The sequence below is a fragment of the Phocoena phocoena genome, chromosome 11, assembly GCF_963924675.1.
Source record: "Phocoena phocoena chromosome 11, mPhoPho1.1, whole genome shotgun sequence".
NCBI lineage: Eukaryota > Metazoa > Chordata > Mammalia > Artiodactyla > Phocoenidae > Phocoena > Phocoena phocoena.
The window spans coordinates 92,063,290-92,090,089 of record NC_089229.1 but is presented as its reverse complement, the minus strand read 5'-3'; the positions used below and the strand labels follow the sequence as shown (position 1 = coordinate 92,090,089).

Here is a 26,800-nt window from a genome sequence, read left to right as displayed (position 1 = left end):
TTACATAGAAGATATGTCATCCGTGATAGTCAAAACAAGTATAGAAACCCTTCTCCACTTTAAATGTTACCTTCCTTGATGAAAATTTCATGACACTGAAAAGACAGTCTTCAAAATCACCTCATTTCTGTTCTCAATGTTATCGTTTTGAAGACTTTATTATTTTCTTTTGCTAAATTCACAGAATATACTTCCTCTCGTGTAAGTCATTCTCAAGACTTAGTTTTCTTTAGGTGTTTTGAAGTAAAATTGATAAGAATTTTGACATTTTAAGTGTACTTTCAGAAAACTCTCTGACTTGCAAAACTGTTCCTGACACTGATCTGCAGTTGTATGTCATTGGTTACTTAAATGTTTTCTATACTTCTGTAAATTATGTTGACACTTTGTGGTCAGACGCTATTTTGTCATTTGCAGAGTTCTGAAATGGATCAGATAATCATTTTCAAACTGAACAGCTGTTAAAGGCTTCTTGCTCTCTTGCTGCTTTCTTTGCCTGTAATGTTTCGTCCACTGCTCTGTGCAGGAGACTCTTGAATTAGTATACCATCTCTCCCTCTCTCCCTGCAGACTTTTTGTAAAAATGATAACCAAGGTATGGTCACTGACCCTGTGAAGCTCATGGTCAAATAAGGGGAGATATGGACAGGTACACGCCTGTAGATACAATGTGGGAGACAAGTGCTATAATAAAGGTATGAATGATTGCCACGACAGAGGAGACAATGGCTAACTTCCCAGATAAGCCCAGATGAGAAGGCTTTACAAATAAAGGGATGCAAGAGTCTACGCATTGGCTGATGAGACGGAATTGCTGGTGCACACTGGGAATCATTTGTAAAAGCTCTGAGCGCCACGCCTGAAAAAAGTTGTCTTTATTCTGTAAGCAATGGAGCCACTCAAGTTCTGTAAGCAAAGATGGGATCCAACTTCTCAGAACATAACCAACATGGTGTGGAGGACAGACAAGGGGCAGAGCCTCTCTGTTCAAGCAGCCCAGAACAATATGTTCTTTCCAAACCACAGAAGGGAAAACAATCTCCCTCCATCTCAATTATGCTCAGTTCAAGTAGAAAATCATTCAGTTGTTGCCGGATGGCCCTTGAGAGGATGAGAAACATAAATACAGTGTCCTAACCAATTCTCAGAGAAAACGAAAGAAAACACTGTGATAATTGTGGTGGATCCCCTACTTAACGGTCCAGAGTCCCCGGATGGGCTGTGGCCCACCACTCTTCGACCATGTTATTCACTGCATGGTGACACGGTCCCACCGCACTCTGCATGGGGACATAATCCGCCACACCTCTGCCGTTCCCTGATGTGAGGATATGGTCCTCCGTACCCCTGACAGATCCACACGTGGGGACGTGGTCTGTCACGCTTCTGCCACATTCGTGTCTTAGGGTGGCCGTGGCCCACCTCAGCTCCGCCACATCCAAGTATGGAGCCTGGGAGATCAGCTGTTCTTAGCACCACGACTGCCCAGGTCACAGAAATAGGCACAAAAATTAGTTGTAGAAAGGGATGAAGGGAGAGGTCTAGCTCAAAGTTTCTGAGAGGATCAAAATGGTAAAGGAAGGATGCTGACAAAGGAACAAGGAGAGAGAGAAAGGTTTAAAGTGAATTAAGTAATGGATGAATATCTGAAGAAATACATAATAAATCATGAGTTAGAAGAAAAGAAATTAAAAAAAAGCTTAAAGATAAGGGAGAAGGAAATAGAAGAGAGGGAATGTTTTTGAAAGTAAGGAAGAAAAATAAAGTGAAAAGGAAGACAAACCAAAGAAAGAGCCAACCTAAAGAGGTGAACGTCGTGAGTGTTCCATGCATGTGTGTGTGTGTGTGTGTGTGTGTGTATATATATATTTTTTTTTCATTCCCTTAAGAAGCTTTTTATCTTCCTTATGCTTTTGAATGTCCTTGGTGAGTAGTGATGAGTAGATGGAGAAATCATAACTTGAGTCCCCAAAGAGAATATCTCCTCCTTTTCATTCTTCTCAAACCATCTGCTAAGTGATTAAGGCTTTGTCTTGGGAAAAGCTGACCCATGTGATAAAGCATGAACTACATATGACCTATGTGGTCTAAACACACATCTGTCTGTATCACATAGTTTCATCCTGGGGGAAGGGGTGGGAAATCACATTTTCTAAATCTTAAGGAAACGGAGAAGAGGAGACATTGTAAGTGAAAGTCTCCAGGGTGATTTGGGGTATCCAGGGGCTCTCCTGGGCACTCCAGGAAGGTAGCCGCTAGTACTGGGGTTGGACCAGAGCTCCCACGGAACCTGTGTTGCTTCCAGCAGACCTAGAGAGTCACATGTACTGAGCCTGGGTTTTACACATCCTCGCCCAGAAAACATGGCAACCAGCAGACGCTTACCTGCCTTCCTCTCTTCGCGGCACAGGCCAGCAGGGAGGCCTGCGGTTGGTATGGGGACAACCCATTCATTGGCACCCCCCGATCCAGTTAAGTAGCAGCTACCTTTCTTCAGGACACAATGAGAACAATCCTTCTCCTCGACCCTGGGAACCCGCGAGCGTGCAGAGGAACAAAGGGGGAGGGAAATGAGGGCCGTGACGGGCCGGCACCCTCAGCGTGGGTGCGCGGGGCGGCCCTCTAGTAACAGCCCAAAGGTGCAGCCTGGTGTTGCTGTTAGGCCTCCTGAGCGCCCCGGACAAGAGGAACCCTGTGCGCAGAAAACCGCTAACACACCAAGCCCCTCGTTTGCGGCCCAGGGCGCGCTGGGGACAACCTTTCACAAATGGGAAGGCGAACGTGAAGTAATATTATTTCGGTGGGGAAACTGAATTCTGCTCCTGTGTCCCAATTTCAGGAGCCATACGGAAGAGCGGTCGATTCTAAAGGTTTAGGAAATTAACAGGTCCGTGAGAGCTCCGAGTATGGTTGAGAATGGGACCGGGGGAAAGATGGGAGGCTTCAAACGGTGCTCCTACCTTTTTGTCACTCAGGCCGGAAACCTGGTCCACATACTCCTCTTGGATCATGAAGGCAGCTAAGTTGGCAGTGTAGCTGGCCAGGAAGATGACAGCAAAGAAGGCCCACACCGACACCATGATCTTGGAGGTGGTCCCCTTTGGGTTCTGCACCGGGACGGAGTTGTTAAACACCAGACCCCACAGTAACCAAATAGCTTTGCCGATGGTGAAAGATGGGCCACCCGGCTCTGGCAGGACCAAAAAGACAAGGACAGAAGGTTAAGACAGAGTCACTGGTTCTATTTAAACTTACAAGTACATAGAGCTGGTAAGTTCTTGCTCAGAGCAGGAAACCCGCCAGCAAAGCCCCAGCCCTAAAGCTACCCTTAGGCAGCTTTTTCAGTTGAGAGCTTGTGTCTCTCTTCTCCTGGGACCCACAGGAAGGTGCAAGAGAAAAACCAGAGGCCTGGGGTGTGTGCGGGCTCTTACTCCAACCAAGGATCGTGACTCAGCCAGGGCGCCGTAGGAGCCAGCTTCCTGCCCTGATGGATGTAAGACCCTTAAGAGCCCATCAAGACCGAGTAATGAAGGCAACCAACCCACTGTGGTCACACTTGCATCCCCATTACCACGTTCCCAAAATTTGTATTTGTATCTACCGAGAAAGCATTTCAATTTCAAAGAAGGTCAGCAAGGGCTTCCCTGGTGGCGCAGTGGTTGAGAGTCCGCCTGCCAATGCAGGGGACATGGGTTCGTGCCCTGGTCCGGGAGGATCCCACATGCCGCGGAGCGGCTGGGCCCGTGCGCCATGGCCGCTGAGCCTGCGCGTCCGGAGCCTGTGCTCCGCAACGGGAGAGGCCACAGCAGTGAGAGGCCCGCACACCGCAAAAAAAAAAAAAAAAGACGGTCAGCAAGAACCTTGTGGGGTCTTTTTCTCCCACTAGTCATAGATCTCCTCCAATTTTATTCACAGATGCCGCTTTGAACGCAGTTGATCCTGATTCTCCTGTGGCTTCCAGCTCTTAGCACTCAATGTTTTGAAGGCAGCCTTGACCTCACTCCAGTGCCAACACCTCCCATCTGGTTCCCTCCAGTAGGGCCTGCCTTCCGTGCAAAAGAATACCAGGCGGCCCAGAGAGTCTGCCAGAGATCCCTGGCTTGGCCACATGTATCTGAGGGTGGAAAGGTAGGCTGCCTTTGTCCTCCACCCGACCTTCACACAGATCACGCAGGGCTTCTGCACACGTATTTATTGTGACCTCTCTGCTTTCTCTGCTTGGCGATGGTGAAATCTTGCCTGCTGTCTGGGTCTGCATGCAGCCCCTCCACTGCAGAAACGAACACCTGCCTGCACAGTTTTACAGCACGTTAGCACAGGTGTTTCAATGCTATCTGTGATCCTGAGAGCATCTGCTCAGCCACCTAAATCATCAGTGACTACACATGTCGAGCCTAAGATCTAACTGTGCATACACATCTGTGCGAGTGGACCTTATTTCTTGGAACAGGTGCATAACTAAAAAACTGTTTATAAATCAAAGTTTTGTGCGTTGTAAAACGCCCCAAGGAGACTTGATAGTTAAAGCGGCCCCATGTTGAATTCTTTGGCGAAGTCAAGCATCCTTCGGTAAAGTGAGTAATCGTAAGCCCTGGCTCTGATTTTTGTGTCTGAATTTTTGCCTCTTTGATTTTCTTTGCGGGGTCGGGGAGGGTGAACACTAGCTTTGGTTCTTGACATTGTCAACATGTGTGTGTACTCTTGTGCTTCTCGGACGTTTCTCTTGTTACTAATGCCCACCGGGATGGGGAGTAGTCATGGCTTTTGGATGACCCTTTGGCACAGGCAGGAAGCCCCTGACTATTCCGCATTGTGGAGGCATCCAAGTGTCCACCCCAGAAGGCACACCCCAAACGAGAAGGTAGGTCTACACCTGGAAATACCTCAGTGCAGGGGTGGCTCATAGCCTGGACGTGAATTCAACAGAAGCACAGGGGAGCTTTGACAAAATACTGACACACCATCCCCAGAGGTTCTTACTAAACTGGGGTGAGGTGCGGTGGTTATTGTAAACATGCAGCCAAGGTAGAGAACCACTATTTTGAAACATACAGTGGTTCAAGTCCCGCTCTGGACTTAGTGAATCAGAATATTAGAATATGAGGTCTATGCATCTTTGTCTTTTAAGTGCCCCACCGGTAATTCTTATGTGTAGCTGGGGTTAAGAATCTTTCCTCTTTGACGCATAGTTCCAGGATAGAGCTCACATGGTGGATGGGAGAAGACGCAGAGAAGGCATAATATTTCCTAATCCCGGTGCTCTCAGGAAGTTTTAGAAGAGATATCTATAAGGACACCTTGGCCCCCTTCAGAAATCTAGTAAACTTTTTGTGAAGTCTCATAAATGCCTCAAACACATGGGTAGCCCTCACATCTCTGGACCTTCCTAGCCAGGAAGATGGACCACCCCCAAGAGTAGCTGTGGGTGAGAATTGTAATCTCCCAGCCATTTTATTTCCAATACCCAACTCCTCTACCTCCTGGCAGAGAGATGTAAGCCAGGGACACATGTTTTGGGGACCTTGTACCTCAGAGGTTATCCTTTGGCTGTGGAGAGCTGTTCCAGCCACAACTACCCTGCATGTACCCTGGGGTAACCTGTTTTTTCTTACTCTTGATACATGTGTCTAATCTGCCTTGTTAGCACATCTGATCGGACAGACTGCTTGTAGCCTAAGGTTATCTAAAGAGTTTCCTCTGACATGTTTATGTTACACGTTTCTGCTGCCAGCTTTGATCTCACTTGCTTAGGGGTGGAACTGGGCTTGGGGTCAGGCTTGAGGCAGGGAGGGGACATACAGATTCAAACTAACATCTAAATTGGGGTCTTTGTGTGTGTGCGTGTTTGCTTCTTGTTGTTTATTTGCTTTAATAATGGGAAATGATCAGAAAGTTTTGGAATCTACACAAGTTTTTGTTAAGGGGTTCAGTCACATAGTCTAGGTAATAATAGAAGAAAGATAAAAGTTTTCACATTCTTGCTCTACTAAGTTTGGGCTACTTAATAGAATGGCTACATGTGCATAAAACTTAAAAGACTAGAAGTATATATACCAATATATTAACAGACATTATTTCTTGCTGATAAACTTATGGGTGATTATTTTTAGTTTTATCTAATGCATTTGCAAATCTTTCATAAATTCCACAATAAACTTTAAAAGTCAGGATAACGCCCCACTCCTTCCAAGTGAACAGATGAGTAGAATGTTACAAGTGTATCCATCACTATTTTTTTTTTTTTTTTTTTGCGGTACGCGGGCCTCTCACTGTTGCGGCCTCTCCCGTTGCGGAGCACAGGCTCCAGACGCGCAGGCTCAGCGGCCATGGCTCACGGGCCCAGCCGCTCCGCGGCATGTGGGGTCTTCCCGGACCGGGGCATGAACCCGCGTCCCCTGCATCGGCAGGCGGACTCTCAACCGCTGCGCCACCAGGGAAGCCCTCCGTCACTATTTTTAAGGTATATTACTTTCATGTGAATTAGTCTTCTACTTACTTCTCAAGTTAAAGAACAATGGTAATCCCAATTGTCACCGTACATTTAGCAATTAATATTTTCTGAACACCAAGGTAAAATGAAAAACCATAGCACTGATTAGAAGCCCTTAATTGGGGTCTTTCTAACGAGTCACCAAGGTGGTGACCTTGAAGACCGAGGGTTAGGGCGGAGGCAGGCAGCAGATGAGGGGCACAGAGATTCCGAGCTGAGAACTAGAGAAAGGCAGAAAGGCAACGGTTACAGCTGGCCTTACCTCTGCCATCGGCGAGGCACCTGTTGTAACCCACAGGGCTAAAGTACTCGAAGACGAAGACGGCCACGGCGGAGACGATGAGTAACATCACAAACATCATGACCCACACGTCGGCGCTGAAGGGCTCTGGGGAAGCAAAACATCGGCGCTCAGGGTTAACGCAGAGAACAAACAGGTCCCGACTGACTCGCGTGTTCATTCACTCGCGCGACTCCTATCTTTGGGGAAACAAGCCAAAGGTGTGTGCGTCCCTTCAGAAAGCCAGGGCCTGGCTTAGGGAGGAAGGAGTAAGAGGCTGTGTCTGAGCGTCTCCACCCCCCTGATGGGCGTGTCGAGGCTTGTTTTCCTTCAAACACATGAGAAGGACGGCCTCTTGCCCGTCCTTTCTGAGACTGTACAGATAGTTTCTGCCATGACTGGACCAATATCTGGGTCTTTTGGAAAACAGTGGAACTAGAATAAGTACTAGACATGGATAGGTGAGTCGTGTTGGACTGGCTCCTGGTTTGCACTCCTATCTATACGCCACACCCCACAGCTGGACCTGGAAAAGTTTTCACCGATGCTTCCGAGCCTTGAGGCCAAGTTCATTCTCAACAAACTTGGTTACTCTTTGTGGCTTGAATTGGTTCAGTAATAATTAGGCACAATGAATAACTCCCTTGCCCCCTTGCTTCACTTCTCTTAAACTTTCCAGCCTAGATTTGCTTTTTCAACCTGGTTTGACGTGGTATATTTTATTAGACATCATTAGTGTAGGAGAATATGTCAATGTTAAAAAAAAAATCCATCCACATTAAATATCAGTGTCTACAACACTGGGAATTTAGCAAATGACAAGGGGACAGGATAATCAACAAAACAACCTCAATCTAGTCCCTATTTCCAGGTGACAAGGTTGATGGGACAAGAACAGGCAAGAGAGTAAGAATGTTCTACATATGCTTTCTTTAACTTTCTAAAATCATTTTTGCTGACTCTCTTCCAGTTGATCTAAATCTCTCTGGCTCAGACGTGTCTAGAAATTGAATACTGAATTCCAGGAGCCCTCTCTCTGGAGGCCTGTAAAAAGAGACAATCACTCTTCGGTCCCATAATACAATGCTTCCTCAATTGTGCCTCAAAATAGCCTGGCCTTTTTAGCTGTCACATCGTACTGTAAATTCAGAACTAAGTGAATTAACATGCTGTTTCCTCTACCTTCCAAATCATTAATAAAGATGAAACTGAAAAGGGAGGGAAATGGGCTGAAAATTAGAAAGTATTTCCTTATTTTGAAACCTACTTTACTTTTGAACTCCCAAGGGAATGATAAAAGCCTGGTCACTTAATTAATTTAACAGGGACCTTGATATGGCACACACTGACTGTGAAATGCACAGAAATGCAAAACCTTTCGGTGGCAGCCAGAGACGCGAAGGTGGAAGGTACAACTCAAAGCCTCTGTACGGTGGAATAGAGACCCTCTCCTCCTTGGGTCTGATTGATTGAAATCCTACTCTGGTCCCAGTTTGTCCAAGATTAGGAAACAACCGAGTAAAAGCACTGTCTCTATGCTTTCTTTCCCCCCATTAAGCCCAGAGCAACTTTTGGTACACAAAATACAAAAAAATATTTGTGTTGATCTATATAGTTTAGAAAGTACTTTCACCACATAGTTTCTACTATCCTTGAATGGCCCTTTCATTATGGATGATTCTATCTATTTTACAGAGCAGTAAACTAAGACTTAAGAGGCCCCAGCCCTTTGTAAGTTCATACTCAGGAGGTGGCAGAGCCAGGTTATGAACACAGGGCCTCTGAAGGCAAAAGTCTGTGCCTTTCCATTTTATATCACATCTTAGTCTCGGCCCACTGCACTGTTTCCCGATTTTAGGAGTCGAGCTCTGAAATGCCCCCATGTGTACTAAAACACAGGCTGCAAGGGCAGCCACATCTGGGCTTTAATCCTGGATCTGCTCCTTACTAGCTGAGAGACGGTTGGAAAATTGCATAACCTAGGATTCAGTTTCCTAAGCCATAAACTGGGTATTATAGTAGTGTCAATGAAGTAATATAATCAAAGTTTGTACAGCGATGCCTGGGCCTTCACATAGCATGTGTTCAATAAAAAAAAAGTGTTGGTATCCTTTAGAGAGACTGTGACTGGTCCAAGGGCTTTCAGCTTGTTTATGACCAAACCAGCTTCCTATCTCCTAGCCCAGTGGCCTGTTTTCAAGGTGACATTTTATTTTCCAATCCCGTTGCTCTCACAGCCCCTACCAAAAATATGGGGTATGAGCTCACAAAAGACCTCATCTAATTGAAATCTTGGCCTCGTCTCACCCAGTCTTATATCATACGGAAGGCGTTGACACATAAGTAATGCTGGAGAGCGAGGTACAGGTTCTATGGGGAAGGATGGGGTCGGTGGGTGGGAGAATCGGAGCAGCTTTATCTGGCAAAGCCTCCAAAAATTCACGTGAAAACAGAAAAACTTCTGTTTTTGGTAGCACTGAGCTCCGCCCTTGAAGCTAATTTGAAACACACAGGTATTTGAATGATATCCAGAATTAGACATCATTAAAGCAGGAAGCAGCTTCAGAGATCAGCTAGTCGAAATGCCTTCTTCTGTGGATGACGAGACTGGATCCCAGGATGGAGCAAGTTTGTTCAAGGTCAAATGCAGGAGTGAGACTCAAGTAGGACCCCTGGTTACTGGTCCTGTACTGTTTTCTTACCGGGTACCATGCCTTCCTATTTCTGAGGGTATTCTTCAGTTTTCATGTTGGAGAACGATCAATTCTGAGGTTCCCCAAAATGAAATCCCTGGCTGAGGGAAGCTCCTGAAAAATCAGCTCCTGCACCTGTTCCTCATTCCCTCTACCTGTCCCTGGGTCCATGTCCTTCACGCCTGCAAGCCCATCACTCACCTAAGAAGGCAGAAGGTGAGACGGTCCCATTGCTGCGTGACACCATGACACTGATGCCAGTCTCTATGAAGGGCACGGAGAAGTCGACCACCTCCGATCGCTCCTCGTTGATGGTCAGTGACCCCACTGCCATGTAGGCCCTCTTCATGACCACCTGGGGAGAAAAACGCAAGGCTCCAGTTAGGGCATCCAAGAAGGCAACGGGCCACCATGCAGAAAATATTTGGGGCTCTACAGTGCTTTCCTTTGTAGAGTGGGAACAGTACATTTCATTTATAGCCTTCCTTCGGTATCTTCCCTCGGTATTGGTTCCTGGACCCGCCGTGGACACCAACACCTGAGGACGCTTAAGTCCCAAAGTCAGCCCTTCTTATCCGCGGATTCCACCAACTGAAGACTGTAGACACAGTACAGGATCCACGGTTGGCTGAATCCACAGATGCAAAACCCACAGGTAAGGAGGGCCGCCCATATATTTACTGAGAAAAATCTGCTCACAAATGGACCACATAGTTCAAACCCATGTTGTTCAAGAGTCAGCCGTACTATTTTATATTTTCTAAAATTTATAAAATGAGCGTTTTAAAAATATTTAAATGAAACACGGAAATGGCCCTTAATCCCTGACACGTACCTCTCCAATCATACCATTCCAGGTTCCATTGATTTTCTTCCCATGCTTGCCATTGGTCACCAGATAAAGATCATAGGTGAACTTCACAGATTTAGAAATTTTCTTAAGGATGTCAATACAGAAGCCCTTGCAGCATTTTTTGATGTAACCTGGCTCCTCATCTGTTTTATTTCTAACCAGGTAAAGAAACAAAAACAAGGCTTTTATACAAGAGGCAAAATATTACCCTTGCCAACCACAAAGCAGGCCCTCCTTCACAGCTCAGCACAAGTTATGTCAGGCCCGGGTGAGGACATAAATCAGACCACAGAACTGCCATAATCTCATTACCTCATCATACTGGACCATGTTTTCTCATACTTTTAAATGCTCCTTGGAAGTGTAACATATATCAGGAAAGTGCACATATCCTAAGGGTTCAGCTGGATGAATTTTCATACACTGAACCCACCCATTTAACCAGAACCCAAATTCAAATACAGAAGAGTTACCAGCACCTTAGAGGCCTCTTGTTCTCCCTTGCAGGCCCTTCCCACCCTCACCAAAAAGAACCATTATCCTGACTTCTATCAGCATAGATTAATATTATCTATTTCCAAAAATGGTTCTAAAGACATGCTGGCCTCAGAAAACATCTTTCAACACCAATGTAAACTTAAATCTCCACGAACTTGAGGTCCCGGTCACTGAGACCTCGCAAGGCCCCAGAAACGATAACATAGTTAGCAGTAATTCTCCCGGGTCATGATCCGGACAGAACCAGATGCCAGACCACGGGGCTGCCAGAAACTCCACTGCTCAACAGTAACGAAATTCAGACATGGTGTCCAATTCATTCTGTGCCTCGGATCCCAGCCGGGTGCTGACAGCTGGGGCAAATCTGACTTTCCCAGGCCACGTACTCAGAGATGATGCGCTTCTGACAGGGCACCGTGTTCCTCATGCAAGTTCCACTCAGGGGGTCCACGCTTTCCACAATGACGAACGGGGCCTCCTCCAGCGTTACGATGCTCAGATGGTCATCTTCCTGCTCTTCCGTCTCAGGACACATTCGGGGCCACACGTAGTACTTCATCTGCAGAGATTTGTCTTTCCACTTGCCCACCTGCACAGGGATAAACAAGGACTCAGAAACCACTGGCGGAGACAGAGCTGCTTCTCCTGGCCTCCCCCGGGAAGCTGTTAAACGAAGTCCAAAGATGCAGGCATTGTCCATAATAGAGACGAATCCTCCTTAGATCACATGCTCAGGATGAGACTAACTGTGTCCAAATCTAAGAAAGGTAGGCTCTTCATCCACCCGCCCGCTTACCAAACACGGGCCCGGCACTCTGCTAAACCTCGTGGCTTAAAGAAGCATCTTTCTGCCCTTTGTCAAGTTCACACTGAGTGAAGGAGTCAGAAATGTAAGCAAATGTTTACAGCACCGTGTGATAAGTGCTAAAACTGAAGCCCGTCCCAGTGCTGGGAGGAGGCCAGAGCCTCCTGCCTTGAGTGCCTATTGGTGTTTTCTCCTCAGCTGTAACAAAGAGCAGGACGGTGAGAGCAGCAAATAGCTTTGGAAAGGTCAACAGAATGACTGGAGCAAGTGAGCCAGAAGGATGTGCTTTGGCTTGTGCCAGAGGTCTAGTGGGAAGCCACAAGGAGGACTGGGTGGATCTGAATTGGAATAAAACGGTGAGTCAGGATGAAAGAGTACAGCACAGCTTGGCTGGGGAGGGGAGTGTGGTCGAGGGGGTGATGGACGTCACAGGTCAGCGTGGATACGCACCTGCTGGGCTGGGTGGGCGCCCCAGGGGGGGATCAGATAGGTCTCTCTGTGAGCTGCCACACGTGGCCACATGGGCTGTGTGCCTCCACTTCATGGACTCCAGTGTGAAAGGCGGGTGCCCCTGGCATCATGCACATGGTGGCCCTGCTGCCAATCATCGGGAGAAATGTGTGGGTTCCATTGTTTTTTAAAAGAGCCCTTCGTTCCTGTTTTTATAATAGAATCTGCACGCCTTGTTGGTAGGTTCTTGCTCTCACTCTGCCACTGAGTTTATTGAAGAAAGAGGGAACGCCTTTTAACTTTCTATAACCAAACATCTTCAGTTATCACCAGGAATTATAGATGGCAAGTTGCTGCATGTTCTCTCCTCTATGCAGCAAAACAAATTAGTAGCACAGGTGAGGCACCAGGACTACGAAACGACTTAATTTATGAACTACGAAAACCAACAAGGAGCAACAAATGGGCAGTATGTCATAAATCTTCAAGCAAGTGGCTTCGATTTCCGTATTAATACAAAACCAAAGTTCACTCCTTTGCTACTGCTTTCGTCTACACCCAAGTCTCTACCTAGTGCCTCCCCTGGTGTGGCTTATACCTCCCCCCAACCTGTCTGGTAGGTGTTGCCTACTTTCATGCCCAAATTAGGCCTGTACAGCCACCGCCTCTGTTCTCGCGTGTCACTATAACACGGGCAGTGGCTCGGTGGCCTGGGCTCTTTTGTTTGGCATTGACCCTGATGCTAGTTTTCTTCCAAGTGCGTAGCCATATGTCACTTCTGTGTTCGGAATTATGCACTGAAGCAAACATTTGCTTCCCTTTACATGTATAGTCTCTTCCGTACTGTTGGTCCTGATTTTGGTACAAGTCTATTTTTCTTCATATTACTAAGACTACTCATTTCTAAAACGAAAATGTCCAAATAGCTTCCCAGCCATGTGGAGATCTTAATGTCTTCTGCCTGTGACTTGGGGGAGGTGGGGCTTGGGGAAGGGAAGATCCAGCCATGGGAGCCCATGACATTGGGTCGTGTCCATCTCCAAGCGGCCCTAGTTACCCCAGTGGCCAAACTGATATTTTCTGTATGTTCCCTTATGTGAAAAGGATTGGGAAGCCCTAAGGTACCTATGTTTATTTTTTTCACGGCTATCATGTTCCCCCAGTAGTCTCTCTGAGTGTTTTTCTTTAATCCAAATGTATGCTCTTCCAGCTTTACTGCTACTAGCTTAGCCCAGTCGTCCAGCAGCCCATCTTGGGATTACTGCAGGCAACTGCAAACTTCGCATAAGGTTTCCCCTAGAGTCCACCGTGGACACTGCTGCCAGATGGCTCTTCTTAAAACATCATTTCATCATATAATTCCTATTCAAAAATTTCAACAACTTCCCACCACCCTCGGGACTGTGTCCAAACTTCTCACCTAGATGGTCAAGATTTGTGCATTGAGCCTCATCTACCTTGATACAGTTAACTTCACTATTTTGAAACATGCAGCCTTTATTAAAGTCGGAAAAGGAAGTTGCCGGTTTTGGAAGTTAACACAGGTTAATCAGGAACAGGTTTCAACAAGCTGGCTGTATTTTCTTTTCTGATAGTCTCACTGTACCTGTGAGACAAAAATGCTGTACACATAGCATGTTGGCAGAGTGAACAAGAGGGGATATAATATAGATCCTTGTATACTGGATGGATTTGAAAGGAGTCTAAAATCCATATCCAAAAAAAAAAAAAAAAAAAGATTGTTTAACGAATTAATGCCAACACAGAAAAAGGTCTCTAGTGCCATGTCGGGGGACGCTGTTTTCAGAAGTGGCCTGTGTAGTGCTTCAGAAAACAAAACAGAAGTCATGCTCCCCAAACTGCAGGTCACCCAAACTAGAAAGGATAGAAGATACACTGCAGTGCAGAGTCAAGGCTGGAGGCCGTATGAATGCACTGGAATAATGGACTGAACGAAATGGAATAAAATTCAACAGCATTTATACGTAACGTCTAGCACTTAGATTTTTTCAAAGCAACTGCACAATACTGAAAAGGAGATATTTCAAGGAGCAGCAGTCTACACAAGCGACTGCAACGACAAATGGTATATTTACAAACTTACGGCGTCCAGCTCACTGAGGGAGGGGAGGGTATGCATGATCCCACCCTGCTCTGTGCTCATCATACCACAGCTGGAAAGCTCGGTTCTGATCCTATAATCCTATGATCAACTGATTTTCATTTACTATCTCATCCTCATTCCCCCAGCAATAATCTGTTCCATGAGGTCTCCTCCAGCACTCTTTCTTAACTTCCTGTCAAGATAGCTGGATCACATCCTTGCTTCACTTCGACGGAATGCAACCAGCATCAACTGCACATCAGTTCTGTGCCAGGCGCTGAGCTGCGTGCTAGAGAAAACGATACCAGGCAACATTTACTAAGGGTTTGGTATGTGCGAAGCACCAAACACACCCAGGAATCTCATGCATCGTCAGAGTGAGCTTGTGAGATGCAGGGTGCTATCTAATGTCTCACTTTGCAGGTGTGAACAGAGGGGTCTGATGACTTGCTCATGGTCTCAAGGTAAGCGAGCACAGTGTCTCGGATCTGAAGCTGACCAGTCTGGCTCCAGAGCTTGGGCTCCCACCCACCATCCTGCATTGCTTCTCAGATAATAATGAAGGAGTAAGACACGGTCCCTGTCCTCCAAGGACAGTCCCCTGGGGAAAGACACTGTCTATTGACAGTAATATCAAGTCGGGCTTTGGTAATTACCCTAATAAAAGGTCTAAAAAATTACTTGGATTCAGAGTAGAAGTGACTATTTCTGAAAGGGTCAGGGAAAAGCTTGACTGGGACCCTTTTTTAAGCTAGGCCTTGAAATGGAAGTGATAGCTCAGTAGGTGAAGAGTGGTTTATCTGTTGAGGCAAAAGCAAAGTTGCAGAGTCCTGCAGCTGCCCCATGGAAAGACCAAGGATGTTCCTTCACGTGTGGAGAGAACTGGTCTAGCTTAGTTCTCTTCCTTAGAGACCTGCTCCCTGCTCCAGCCAGAAGGTCTCTGTTACTCTTGACAGCCAGCTGGATTGTATAAATCTGTTCCCAACTCCTTGTTCAATGGATTCAGGTTGGTAGTTTGAAACTGGTCGTGGGCACCATGAAATCAGGGTTGCCCCTGCCCACCCCTGCCCTCAGCAGTTAAACACTTACCAGCCCACCACTGCCCAGAATAATCAAATCATTCATTATTTCATGCTCTTTACTACCTTATTTAGTGACTTTTTAGATGTCTTGTCTCCTAAACGAAATTCTTTTTTTTATTCATTTTTTATCCTTTTAATATATGTGGGATAGTTTTTTGTTTTTGTTTTTGTTTTTGTTTTTGCCTCACCCCAAGGCATGTGGGATCTTAGTTCCCCGACCAGGGATCGAACCCATGCCCCCTGCCTTGGGACCACAGAATCTTAACCCCTGGACCGCCAGGGGAGTCCTTCCTAAGCTAAATTCTGAATGTGTCTCTAAGTACTTCTGTGACTGCAGACAAATATCTATAATTCTCTGAGCCTCAGTTTCCACATCTGTAAAATAGGGAGTGATTGCTAGGTGTCTTCTACATAATTTCATGATCTTTAGGACACAGGTTCCCTACTACATTTCCATCTGATGACAGCCCAGTAAAAAGGTGTTCTTAGTGGTTATTTCCTAAAGGGAGGGAAGTATCTGATCTGATTCTGCAAAAGATTAGCTTGTCTTAAAGTCTTGATTCTTTTTTTCTTTGTTTCTTCAAGGACGATTACAGTGAGAAAGAAAGTTAACAAATTCCTTCAGGACTGAAAGGAGAAACAGGTTTGAAGAAAAACCGACACAACTCTGCTATGAATATCAGATTTGCAATGCCACTACACAGTGCTTATGTTAAAGAATGTGTTTAGTTCCCACAAATTAATTACTTCAACTTCTTTTGAAGCAAGACAGTCAGAAATAAGTAAACAACTAAAATTAAATAAAATAGGGGCTATTTATGTGGAAGAACAAGGTATATTTCAGGCAATTCTTCTTTTAAGGGGGAAAAAGTATGGTGAAAGTATTAAAAATGGGAAAGTTTGTAAAGTAAATAGAGAAAGAGAAGCCTGAGATTCCGAAAGGAAAAATCTTGAATTCTTTTCTAGGGTGTCTGAACTGGCGTTAGTATATCATATTGGATATGCAGAGTGGGAGGAAATGAGGTTAACAGGAAATATTTCAGAAAAAATTCAGTGAGAAAAACTGAATGAAAAATTTATAGTCGAGCATAAAACATGTTCAGGAGAAAGAAAAAAACCTTAAGAAAAAAAATGAAGAAAATGTCTGTAAAGCACTCTGAATTCCTCAGAGGAAAGCACTAAACAAACATCTCCAGAAGCACATTTAACAACAACATCTGTCTGTAAAAAATGCAGTTTCCTGCCACACTAAGATTTCAGAAGATCTCTTGAGACCTGAAATCATCTTTCTCAAGAAAAAAAAAAATCTCTGATTAGTTTTCTCAGGAAAACATGCAGTCATTTTGAGGGTTTCTGGTTGCTTCTCTCAGTACAAGCTGAACACCTGTTCAGCTGGGGATTTCTTCCTCAGAAGGAAGTCTACCTCACAAACCTACAGCGTGTTACTCTGTAAGCTTTCCCTTAGGAAAATTCTAGAACCAATCTGTGGTGATGGGAGACATCAAAGTCTTCCTTCTGCTAACAGATTTCCTCCACCGCTGGCAGTGAAGCTGGCACCCAACAGCACGCTGGGACACACAGGGGCGGCACTCCTTCTGGAAGCCCCCGAATCTGTCCCCTTGGTGAGCGTGTCCTCGGGGAGAAGGAGAGGAGTCCAGGCAGGGCATGGCTTCTCTGAAGGCCACCGTAGTCCTTGCCCAGAGAGCAGAGGGCATCGCTCTCCCCGGGCAGCCTCTCTCATCTGCAGGCAAAGTCATCTCTCAAGATGCTGGCATGAAAGCCCTTAACAGAGCCTCTTTAGGCGTCAAAGGTTATTTTCCCCAAGTCAAAGCATTGTTGTTTCTTGCTGAAGATGACATCTGGATCTAACGCTAAACACTTGCTGCTCATTTGACACCTTCGTCTGACTGTTAGAATGCAAAACTGAAAACTACATGTAATTTCCCTGAGCAAGCCGAAGGGATCAGCAGTCTCTGCCAGGCAGCCCGGATCTGCACCCCACCCCGTCCCAAAGTGGTGTCAAGCAGGCCGCTGTCATGTGTGGGGCACGCCCTGGGGCAGGCCCGAGACTCCTGATAGAACAGAAATCTGAGGAGAGCAGGGCACTCCTATTTCTCCTCCCCCAAAGCTACACATCTTAGCTCTGAGGATTTTCAAAGGTTAAGTGTGTGATAACACTTCATTTTGTTCAACCTTTCTTTTACTGCATCCATCCCTCCCCTCCATTCCTCATAAGCAAGTAAATATCCTGGTGTATGACCATCCATTCTCTATATTCACACAAAATACATCTGTGAGTATGTATGGATGTATGACACCAGGTCATAGTATGCATGTCTCTGCAAACGTGCTTTTCCCACTTCATTATACATCATGGGCTTCCTTCCAACTCAACAGATGGCAGACTTGAGTCCATTTAATAGCTGCATAGTACTTCCTACTAATGAATGCATCCTCGTTTATTCAGTCATATCCCTACTGATAAACATTTAGGATGTCCCCCCCAAATTTAACAAAAACACATACTACTGAGTACATATCTTGGTATTTCCAAAGCATCAATTACCAATAATAAAAAAGCAGAATGAAAGGATATTTGTGTTTTCAAATGTGCTTGATGTCGCCAGACTACTTTACCAAAGGTTTAGAGTGACTGAAATTCCCATCAGCAAAGCACAAGAATGCGCCCTGCTCACATTCTCACCAGCACTAGGTTCTTACCCCTATTAAGCGTTCACCAATCTGAAGAAGGAAAACTGGTGTCTAATTGCTCTAATTTTCGTCTCCTTGACTCGCGGTAAACCAGAGCACCCTTGCACGGCTGTTAGCCATTTTGATTTCTTTCTTTTACCCTCCAGTCACACACTTCACCCATTTTCTGTTGAGTTGTCGGTCTTTCCTATCTACTCGTAGGGAGTTCCTGGTATAGTATGATAGTAACCCTTTATCTGTCAGATGTGCTTGAAATACTTTTCTACTCTAAGATTTGTCTTCTGACTGTTTTTGGTATTTTTTTATGCACAAGATTTTACTCCTTTCTGTCAAAGTAAAACATGTCTCTTTTTATACAGAACGCTTGATTACCCACCCTTACTTTAAAGAAAAGATCTATCCCACTCTCATAGCATTCCTTATTTTAATGTTTGGCCATGTTATTTACAACACTAATTTAAACGTAGAGCTAGGAATAAACACTAGGAAAACTAAGCTTATACAATGAAATGTGTGTGTTATAAACCTTGACAATGGAAAATAAAATAGCATGTACTAAGAGTTAGGGAATGGGAAAAAGTATAAAAGTACTAAATTTGTTTTAAGTGTGTCTCTAGAGTATAGCATGCGGTTGGCTTTTGCTTTGTAAACCAACCTGAAAGTCTTTTTGTCTTAATACCTAAATTTTGCTCATTTACGTTAATGGATGTGGTGTATTTGGCTTTGTCTCTGTAATATTTTGGTCTTTACTATTTTTTATTTATTTATTTTTAAGGATAGTTGATTTGCAATATCATGTCCATTTTCAAGTGTACAGCTAAGTAAAACTCAGCTGGTTTTTCTTAAATTATATTCCATTATAGGTTATTGCAAGATGTTGAATATAATTCCCTGTGCTATACAGTAAATCCTTGTTGCTTGTCTATTTTATGTAGAGTAGTCTGTATCTGTTAATCCCATACCCCTTATTTGTCCCTTCTTCCCTCCCTCTCCCCTTTGGTAACCGTAAGTTTGTCTTCTATGTCTTCTCGCAGTGTTCTTTGTTCTTCCTTTTTGCACGGAGCTTTGTCTAGACTATGTGGGGTCGACGTGCAGCTTCGTTCTCTGGGCTGCCCAGGCTTCTCTCCATCAGCCCCTCCCACGTTTCTCAAATGCTCTGCATCCTTCGTAGCCCTCCTCAGGCCTCAGCAACACCATGATGCTGTGCTTGTCCACCCCCAGCCAGAGAACAAGCTCTGTTTGATCTTCCGCAATCATTTTGTGGGTCAACTGCTCCCTCGGGCTATTACATTAAAATCTCTGTCTCTGTCTGTGAGTGTGTCTTTAAGCACTCGAGGGCAGAGACTATATTATTTACCTCTTTCTGTCCCTGTACTGGCTTGAAACAAGTGTGTTCTCAGTAAATTATTGACTGATGTGTCACTGGGGGACAAATACTTCATACCCACAGAAAGCCTCCAGTGCTAGATATCGGTCCAGTGCTCTTCCACGAAAGGCTGTAGTAGGTAAGGGCTGCCTCACATACTCCCTCTCTCAATTCTGCCTCTAGATTACAGAGTGCCCTGGGCGGACTCAGTTCCATGTGGATGGCTGTACGTACGACGGCACATCTGCTGCGCTCCTTCCCCTAATCGCGTGCACACTCGGTGATGTCTCGATTTGGAAAGTTAGTGTTTTGAAAAAGGTGTTAGAAAATAATTTCCATATTCAAATTTGATCCATGCTGCCTTGACCCTTTACTGCCTTGACACGTACTAAGCTGGGGACCGGGGCACACACGCCGAAGGGAGACCCTTGCAGCCACTCTTGCCCGGCACCTGAGTGGGTCTCCCAGCGGCACTGAGGTGTCAGTTGTCATCTCAGGCCTCATCTGCTATCCCTGGCTGACCACTGCCCCTCTGAGAGAGCCCGGGGCTCCCTGGGGGTTGTGCAGACCCACTGCTGCCACTGCCCATCGCCCCCTGTGTGGTCCCTGTTCTCCACGGTTCCTCCCTCCATCTCCCCTGCTCTGGAGAGTGAAGGAATGGAGAAGTGGCGAGCTGGGGTAGAATCTGGGGCCGGGAATGGAAGGTGCTGATTCCCTCGGCACCAGAGAACAGCTGTGGTCATCTCAGATAACACCACGAGCAGAGATGCGATAATATTAGAGTAACTGTGTGTATCCTGGGTCAGGCCCTGTGCCAGGCACTTCACACAGAGTGATGGCATTCCGTTGTCACTAGCTCCCAAATAGGTGGGTACTGCGATGCCCACAGTAGAGGCAGAGAAACTGAGGCTCGTTGAGGGTCCAGGACGTCATCCCTGATCTGTTTGACTCTGGAAGCCCATGTTTCTTGCACTGTGCCATGTGGCCAAGAGAATATTTCTGGCCTCTTGACTCCTTCCCTGCTGTGATCTGAGAGAAGAGGGTCTGCTTCAGCTCCACAGCCCCGCTCCAGTCACCTAAGCCTCCCAGAAGCTGGGACTCATGGTTGTGTCTGAAGACTTTACAGCAAGTGTCAACTGGAGTCCGTGGGGGGCGGGGGGCACAGGCAGGATGGTAGCAGTAGGAGGCAGGGCACAGACAAGCTGTATGACCTTTGGTGAGTTATTTCACCTCTGGGCCTGGCATGCAGTAGTTTTATGCAAGTAGTATTTGCTATTTTTTCTCCTCCTTCTTCCCGTCCTGCTGTTACTGTTACTCCTCAGCGTGCCTACTTTCCTCCCAGAACCAGCTCCAACTTCTCAAACTCTTAACTCGATCTGTTTCAAAATGTCAGACTAAACTCCATGCCATTCTTCCGGTTACATGCAATGTTTTCATTCAGGCGCAAATAAAAACAGAGATCACGAGAGTAAAATTGCTACGACCCTTCAAGGTTTACCAAAGGCCTTGAACCCAACGAATGCCACCGAGCCAGGTGATCCTCTCCCGTAAACCCCTCCCTGGGGCAAGGTGGACAGTTTAGAAAGCGTAGTAATTCTTTTAGGTCACAGCATATTGCAAATACTTTGCTCAGCAGGCTCAACTACGCTGAAAGATTCAACATGTTTTCCTGAAGTATCTGATGCCTTCCTGGCCCGAGGGTTTGAAACCTCCCAAGCCAACTCCCCATCCCTGGACAGCAACCCTCGGAGTCCATTCTGGGACTCAGAGGGGCTCAGTTACTGAGAGTGGAGCCCCATCGACCTTCTCCTCTGATCCACTTTTTTCCAAAAAAGGCCCTCTTCTTGAACATCAAGACTGAGTCCTGGACCATCTCCTCTGGCACATGTGGGACCAGGCAGAGACCTCTGGAACTAAACAGCACCAAGTCATGTCCCACCTCCTCTGAGTCAACCTCCTCCTGTATCATGGGGCTGTAGACATGTGTGCAACATGCCCAAGGCTTAGGTTGCTCCAGAACCCAGCTCAGCAGGGCTGGGATGCTGACTGACTGACTTGACTGATGGATGCGGGTGGTGTTACAACCTGCTTCGGGGGACTGGGCTACAGGCTTTAGTCACGGACATCGTTCCTCATCAAGTTCCCTTGTCATTGCTACCTTTATTCTCCGATCGCAACTGAAAGGATAGAGCACGAGTGCACAATGCCTGAAGGTTCTGAATGCGACTTCCTGGATTTGAGCCCTGGCTTGGCAAGGTCTTCACTGGTATTTACATATGTATGCAGGACTGTAAGCATGCACGCACGTATGTACGTGTGCATTCGTACATTCACTCACTCCACTACTTCACTCTAATTTGTCATCTTAATTACATGCAGGGCCTTGAGCCAGAAAGGCCTAAAATGAGTCCTGGCTTTGATTGCGTGTGACTCTGCAGGGGCTACCTAACCTTTTAAGTTCTGGGTTGTGGGTAACTGCTCTTTTGTCTACCAACCAGCCATCCTCTGCCTGACCCCCTAACTCACGCTCTCCCCCACCCCTTTTGCTTAGCTCAGTCTCTCCTTTTGTGAACTGCCCCTTCCTCGATTCCAACCACATGGTCCATAATGGCCATGTTATTAAATCTCCCAGTCCATCCTCTGACCCAGCTACAGCTGAGGGGCGGGCACCTGACTGGTTGGGTCAAATCCTTGGGGTTTTTGGCCTTAGGAACAAAGAGTGTTAAGTCAGTCTTTCCCCAGTAGCACAAGCTATCATATGTAAAAATCAGAAGCTCTTTCCACCACCTTTCCGTGCCGCCATAATGGTGCCCATGAATGTCCTGGCTGATGCTCTCAAGAGTGTCAACAATGCCGAAAGGAGAGGCAAGTGACAGGTTCTTATTAGGCCGTGCTCCAAAGTCACTGTCAGGTTCCTCACCGTGACGATGAAGCATGGTTACATTGGCAAATTTGAAATCATCGATGATCACAGGACGGGGAAAATCGTTGTGAACCTCACTGGCAGGCCAAAGAAGTGTGGAGCGTCCAACTCTAGATTTGACGTGCAACTGAAAGGTCTAGACAAATGGCAGAATAAACCGCTCCCATCCCATCCGTTTGGTTTCATTGTACTGATAACTTCATCTGGCATCATGGACCATGAAGAAGCAAGATGAAAACATACAGGAAGGAAAATCCTTGGATTCTTTTTCTAGGGATGTAGTACATACATGCAAATAAAATGCCTCAGAGAGAAAAAAAAAAAACCTGGAAGCTGTGGGCCACCATGCTTCACACTCTAGGAGAAAACTGGCCAATGGAGAGAGAAGAATGAAGCCAGTGGCCAGAGGAAAGCATGTACCAGTGAGAGAGTGAGCAAGACACCTGAGAGCATCAGTGTTCTGGAGGCCCAGCCGCGCTCCCATCGTGGGTTCTGGTCAGACAATCCAGTACCCTTGTGATATATTTGCCTTTTGCTTCTGTTCATTCAAGTTGGATATTTATTCTTTATCACCGAAACGGTCCTCATCATGCACTGTTTATCTCATCTATAAATGGCAATAGATTATAACTATCTTCATGAGGTTTTGATGAGAATTAAATGAAATAATGCATCTAAACTGCTTTTGCAAAATGCCCGGAACTTGGTGAGCACTGAGTAAGTGATGCTGGTGGTGGTTGGTGTTTATCACCCACTTTCTGTGAACATCTCAGGGGCCAGGAAGTAGGTTGCGTCACCAGTGACAGGCAGATCCCACCGCCATTCCTAAATAAGCACCCCCTGCACGGGATCAAGGAGAAGCAGGAGGCTTCCCCTCAAGTTCTCGGGTTCTGGAGTGTAGGCAGGGCCAATCAGCAGAGCTCCTGTTGTCAAGTCCCACAGTGACGTGTGGCTGCATCCCCTTCCGGACCCCAGGCCTTGGGGATGTGGGGAGGGGTTACTTGGACAATCACAGGGTCTCCACTTGCAGCCAATCTCACTTGGCAGGTCCAAAGTATACCAAAGGGCCTTCTGCCCACTGGCCCGCATGCTAAACTCTGCTGCCAGGCCCCGCTATCTCCATTCCCTCCATCTCCTTTTCTACTCCCCACGGCCCCCTCCACAAATGCTTTTCCAGGATTAAGATCCCCATATAGAGGTTTCAAAAGCCAAGCAAGTGGTAGGGACAACATCTGAATCCAGACATTCTAATACCAGAGTCTTCGCTTTTTGCCACTCCTCTGTGTTGCCTCAAATATTGGATAAGACACATAAGAACCGTATCAGGCACGTAGTAATAATGTTCAGTAGATGGTACTGATCCAGAATAGCCCGCCCGCCCTGTTCTCCTTAGGCAGCCCATGTGCCTCGGGCCCGCCATAGCATCAGATGTCCTAGAGGCCCAGAGCAGCAGCAGGACAAAAGACACTAAGTGGAAGCAGTGCCACCACCCCGAAAGCACCAACTCGTTGTGCGAGACCTCTGGAAGCCAGAGGTGATTATACTGCTCTTCTAATAGTGCTCTACTGAACCGCTCCCTGCTTGCTCTGCCTTTGGCCTCCTGATGAGTTTCATTACATCGTCTATCATGATCTTTCACTTAATTTTTTTAAATTTACTTTTTATTTATTTATTTTTGGCTGCGTTGGGTCTTCGTTGCTGTGCACGGGCTTTCTCTCGTTGCAGAGAGCGGGGGCTACTCTTCGTTGTGGTGTGCGGGCTTCTCATTGCGGTGGCTTCTCCTGTTGCAGAGTATGGGCTCTAGGCACGCAGGCTTCAGTAGTTGCGTCGTGTGGGCTCAGAAGTTGTGGCTCGCGGGCTCTAGAGGGCAGGCTCAGTAGTTGTGGCGCACGGGCTTAGTTGCTCCGCGGCACGGGGGATCTTCCCGGACCAGGGCTCGAACCCGTGTCCCCTGTATTGGCAAGTGGATTCTTAACCACTGAGCCACCAGGGAAGTCCCCTCTCTGAATTTTAAATGTATTTAATATTTAAAGACAAGGTTATTTGAAAATATGCAAGAATCTACCCATAAATCTTAGATACATAAGGCTAGCACCTGTATCAAGTACATCTCAGGACACTAAGAAAAATGATGCAAATGTCGCACACCGAGTGAACCCACCAAACAAGCAAAATCGGGTTCTCGTGCAAATCTTCAGGAGCTAGAAAACATGCCCAGGACTGAAGCAGGACCTTAGCAGGTGAGGTTGCGGAATTGCATAAGTGTAATGACAATGTCTCCCAGACCACAAATCTGAATGTAAACTCTGATGATTATGAATGTGTTTTCAGGGACAATGAAGCAGCAGAGTTGAGAGCGTGATCATCCAGGAAATCCAAGGCACAAGGTGCTGAATATATATGAAAAGAAACAAGGCATGCACACTCATAAGGCACATCAAAATAACTGAGGCGATAAGGGAACACAAATAGAAGAGAGCAAAGTCATTGAAAATGCATTCAAGTTTAAAAAGACTAGACCACAGATAAAAGAAAAGAATCGTGAAGAGGTGTGTCCAAGAAGGTCCCTCGTAGAATTCACAGAACAGTGTGCTCACACCTCACTAAGGCCATGCAAAAGAGGAATAAATTCCCAATAAGAACACTCTAAGACCGTCCAGGGTCTACCACCCCTGCTTAGCCAGAAAAGGTCCATTTTGTGGACAGGCATACACTTGTTAAGAGTGTAGAAAGTCGTTTTTTTCCAGAATATTCTGGACTACGCTATCCCAAACTAGGATATCTAAAGTCATTCCTTTTCTCACTGAAGTGCCTTGCCCCAGCCTTGCAGGGTGGAAATGGCAGGAAAGGATCTCAGTCTGGCCTCCATTCTCAGATATTCTATCTCTTGCCTGGATTTCTGGATTACTCCTAGCTGGTCCCTGGCCCCCTCCAGTCTTATCTTCCTCCAGTTCATCCTCTTCTTGGCCCCAGATTTCTTAAAATACAGATCTGACCCCATCCCGACTCTTCTCAAAGCCTGTCAGTGCCTCCTCATTCACCTACAGAAAAGTACCCAACCTCCTTGGGAGAGGACACATTTGTTCCCCATACTTTCCCTTTATCTTTCCCGTTCCTACACACCCTCCCTCCCTCTCCCTCTCCCTCTCCCTCTCTCTCTCTCTCTCTCTCTCTCTCTCTCTCTGTCTTTCTTACCTTCCCGCTTTCTTTTTGGGTTATCTCTTCAGATTTCCTAGCCTTTCACTCTGATAAGAGCACACTACTCTCTTTCCTACCTAATGCCTCCACTCATGCTGTAATTCTCTGTTTTAAACGCCTGCTCTTTTGGGTGAAACCCACTCAACCTTCAGGATTCAGCTCATTTGGTATCAAGAAGCCTTTTCTCACCACACCCCCAGCCTGGGTTAAGGGGTTAGGTATCCCTCTTTGGTACTCCCCAAATACCCTGTGCAAACCTCCGTCACTGAACTTGCCATACGACACTATATTTAACTGCTTGCGTGTCTGGTCTGCTCCAGCAGACTATGAGTTCCTCAATGGCAGAGATTAAATATTATTTCTTTTTTCCCAAATGCTCAGCATAGAGAATGGTACCACGATGGGCACTCAGTATTACTAGGTTAGTTGAATAAATGAATGAATGGAATTTCAAAAGGAGAATCTGCTCTTGGCAGCTAATAACGGCTAATGGTGATTCTACTACTAATACTGACTAATATTTATCGAGCATGTTACTGTGTGTTAGGGACTATGCTAAGCAGTGAACGTGGATTAGCAAATTTAATTCTCAGTATAGTCTTATAAGGTGGATATTAGTTTTTACACCCATTTACGGTAGTTTATTATATTAGTGGTACCCAATAAATCATATGTCTCAGTAGCCATGCCCTTGTGACTCGCTTTGACCAAAAGGACAGCAAGAAAATGTGACACATGTAGAGACTTGATGATTGACAGTGCAAAGGGCCTTGCCTTCTTGGCATGGTGGCTGACAACTCTGAAGAAACTTGGGCCAGCCTCCCAGAGGATGAGCAAACCTGCAGAATAAGGTCCAGCTGATAGCCAGTAGCAACAGTTAGACACACGAGTGAGGCCATTATGGATTGCCCACCCTTGGTTGGGCCGCCAGATGACTACATCAGGTGAGTGTTCCCACGTGAGACCAACCAAAGGACCACCTAGCTTATCCCAACTCGAACCATCCCAAAGAATAACGAGTAATAAAATGGTAGTTGTTTCAGGTCACTAGGTTTTGGGGTGCTTGTTACATAGCAGAGGTTAACTGAAGTATGTCCATCTCGGGAAAAGGCTCTGTGTAGCTGGCAAAACCAAAGAAGAAGATAGAGGCAAGAAGCCAGGCAGATGGAGATAGAATTAAAAGACAAAAGAGCACGAAGTCCTTCTTAACTGTAGTACTGTTGAAATAGTGCTAAACATAGAGACGGAAATCCCAGATCTCAGGCCCAGCCCTACTCCCGACAAGTCCTGTGAATGTGACAAATCGCTTAACCTCTTGGACTCTGTTTCTTTATCAGCAATGTGGG

General features: G+C 46.1%; 1 protein-coding gene and 1 pseudogene across 1 annotated transcript in view; one reads left to right on the top strand and one right to left on the bottom strand.

Moving 5' to 3' along the window:
* Nucleotides 1–26,800, bottom strand: part of GRIN2B (glutamate ionotropic receptor NMDA type subunit 2B) — a 293,385-nt gene that overhangs the window by 37,624 nt on the left and 228,961 nt on the right. Inside the window, exons 4-8 of the mRNA XM_065888259.1 lie at nucleotides 11,201–11,403; nucleotides 10,299–10,470; nucleotides 9,665–9,818; nucleotides 6,753–6,878; nucleotides 2,961–3,190 (exon numbers count right to left, since the gene is read on the bottom strand). Coding sequence (XP_065744331.1) covers nucleotides 2,961–3,190; nucleotides 6,753–6,878; nucleotides 9,665–9,818; nucleotides 10,299–10,470; nucleotides 11,201–11,403 — 885 coding nt within the window. The remainder of the gene's footprint in view (nucleotides 1–2,960; nucleotides 3,191–6,752; nucleotides 6,879–9,664; nucleotides 9,819–10,298; nucleotides 10,471–11,200; nucleotides 11,404–26,800) is intronic.
* LOC136131501 (small ribosomal subunit protein uS8-like) lies at nucleotides 22,135–22,530 on the top strand (annotated as a pseudogene).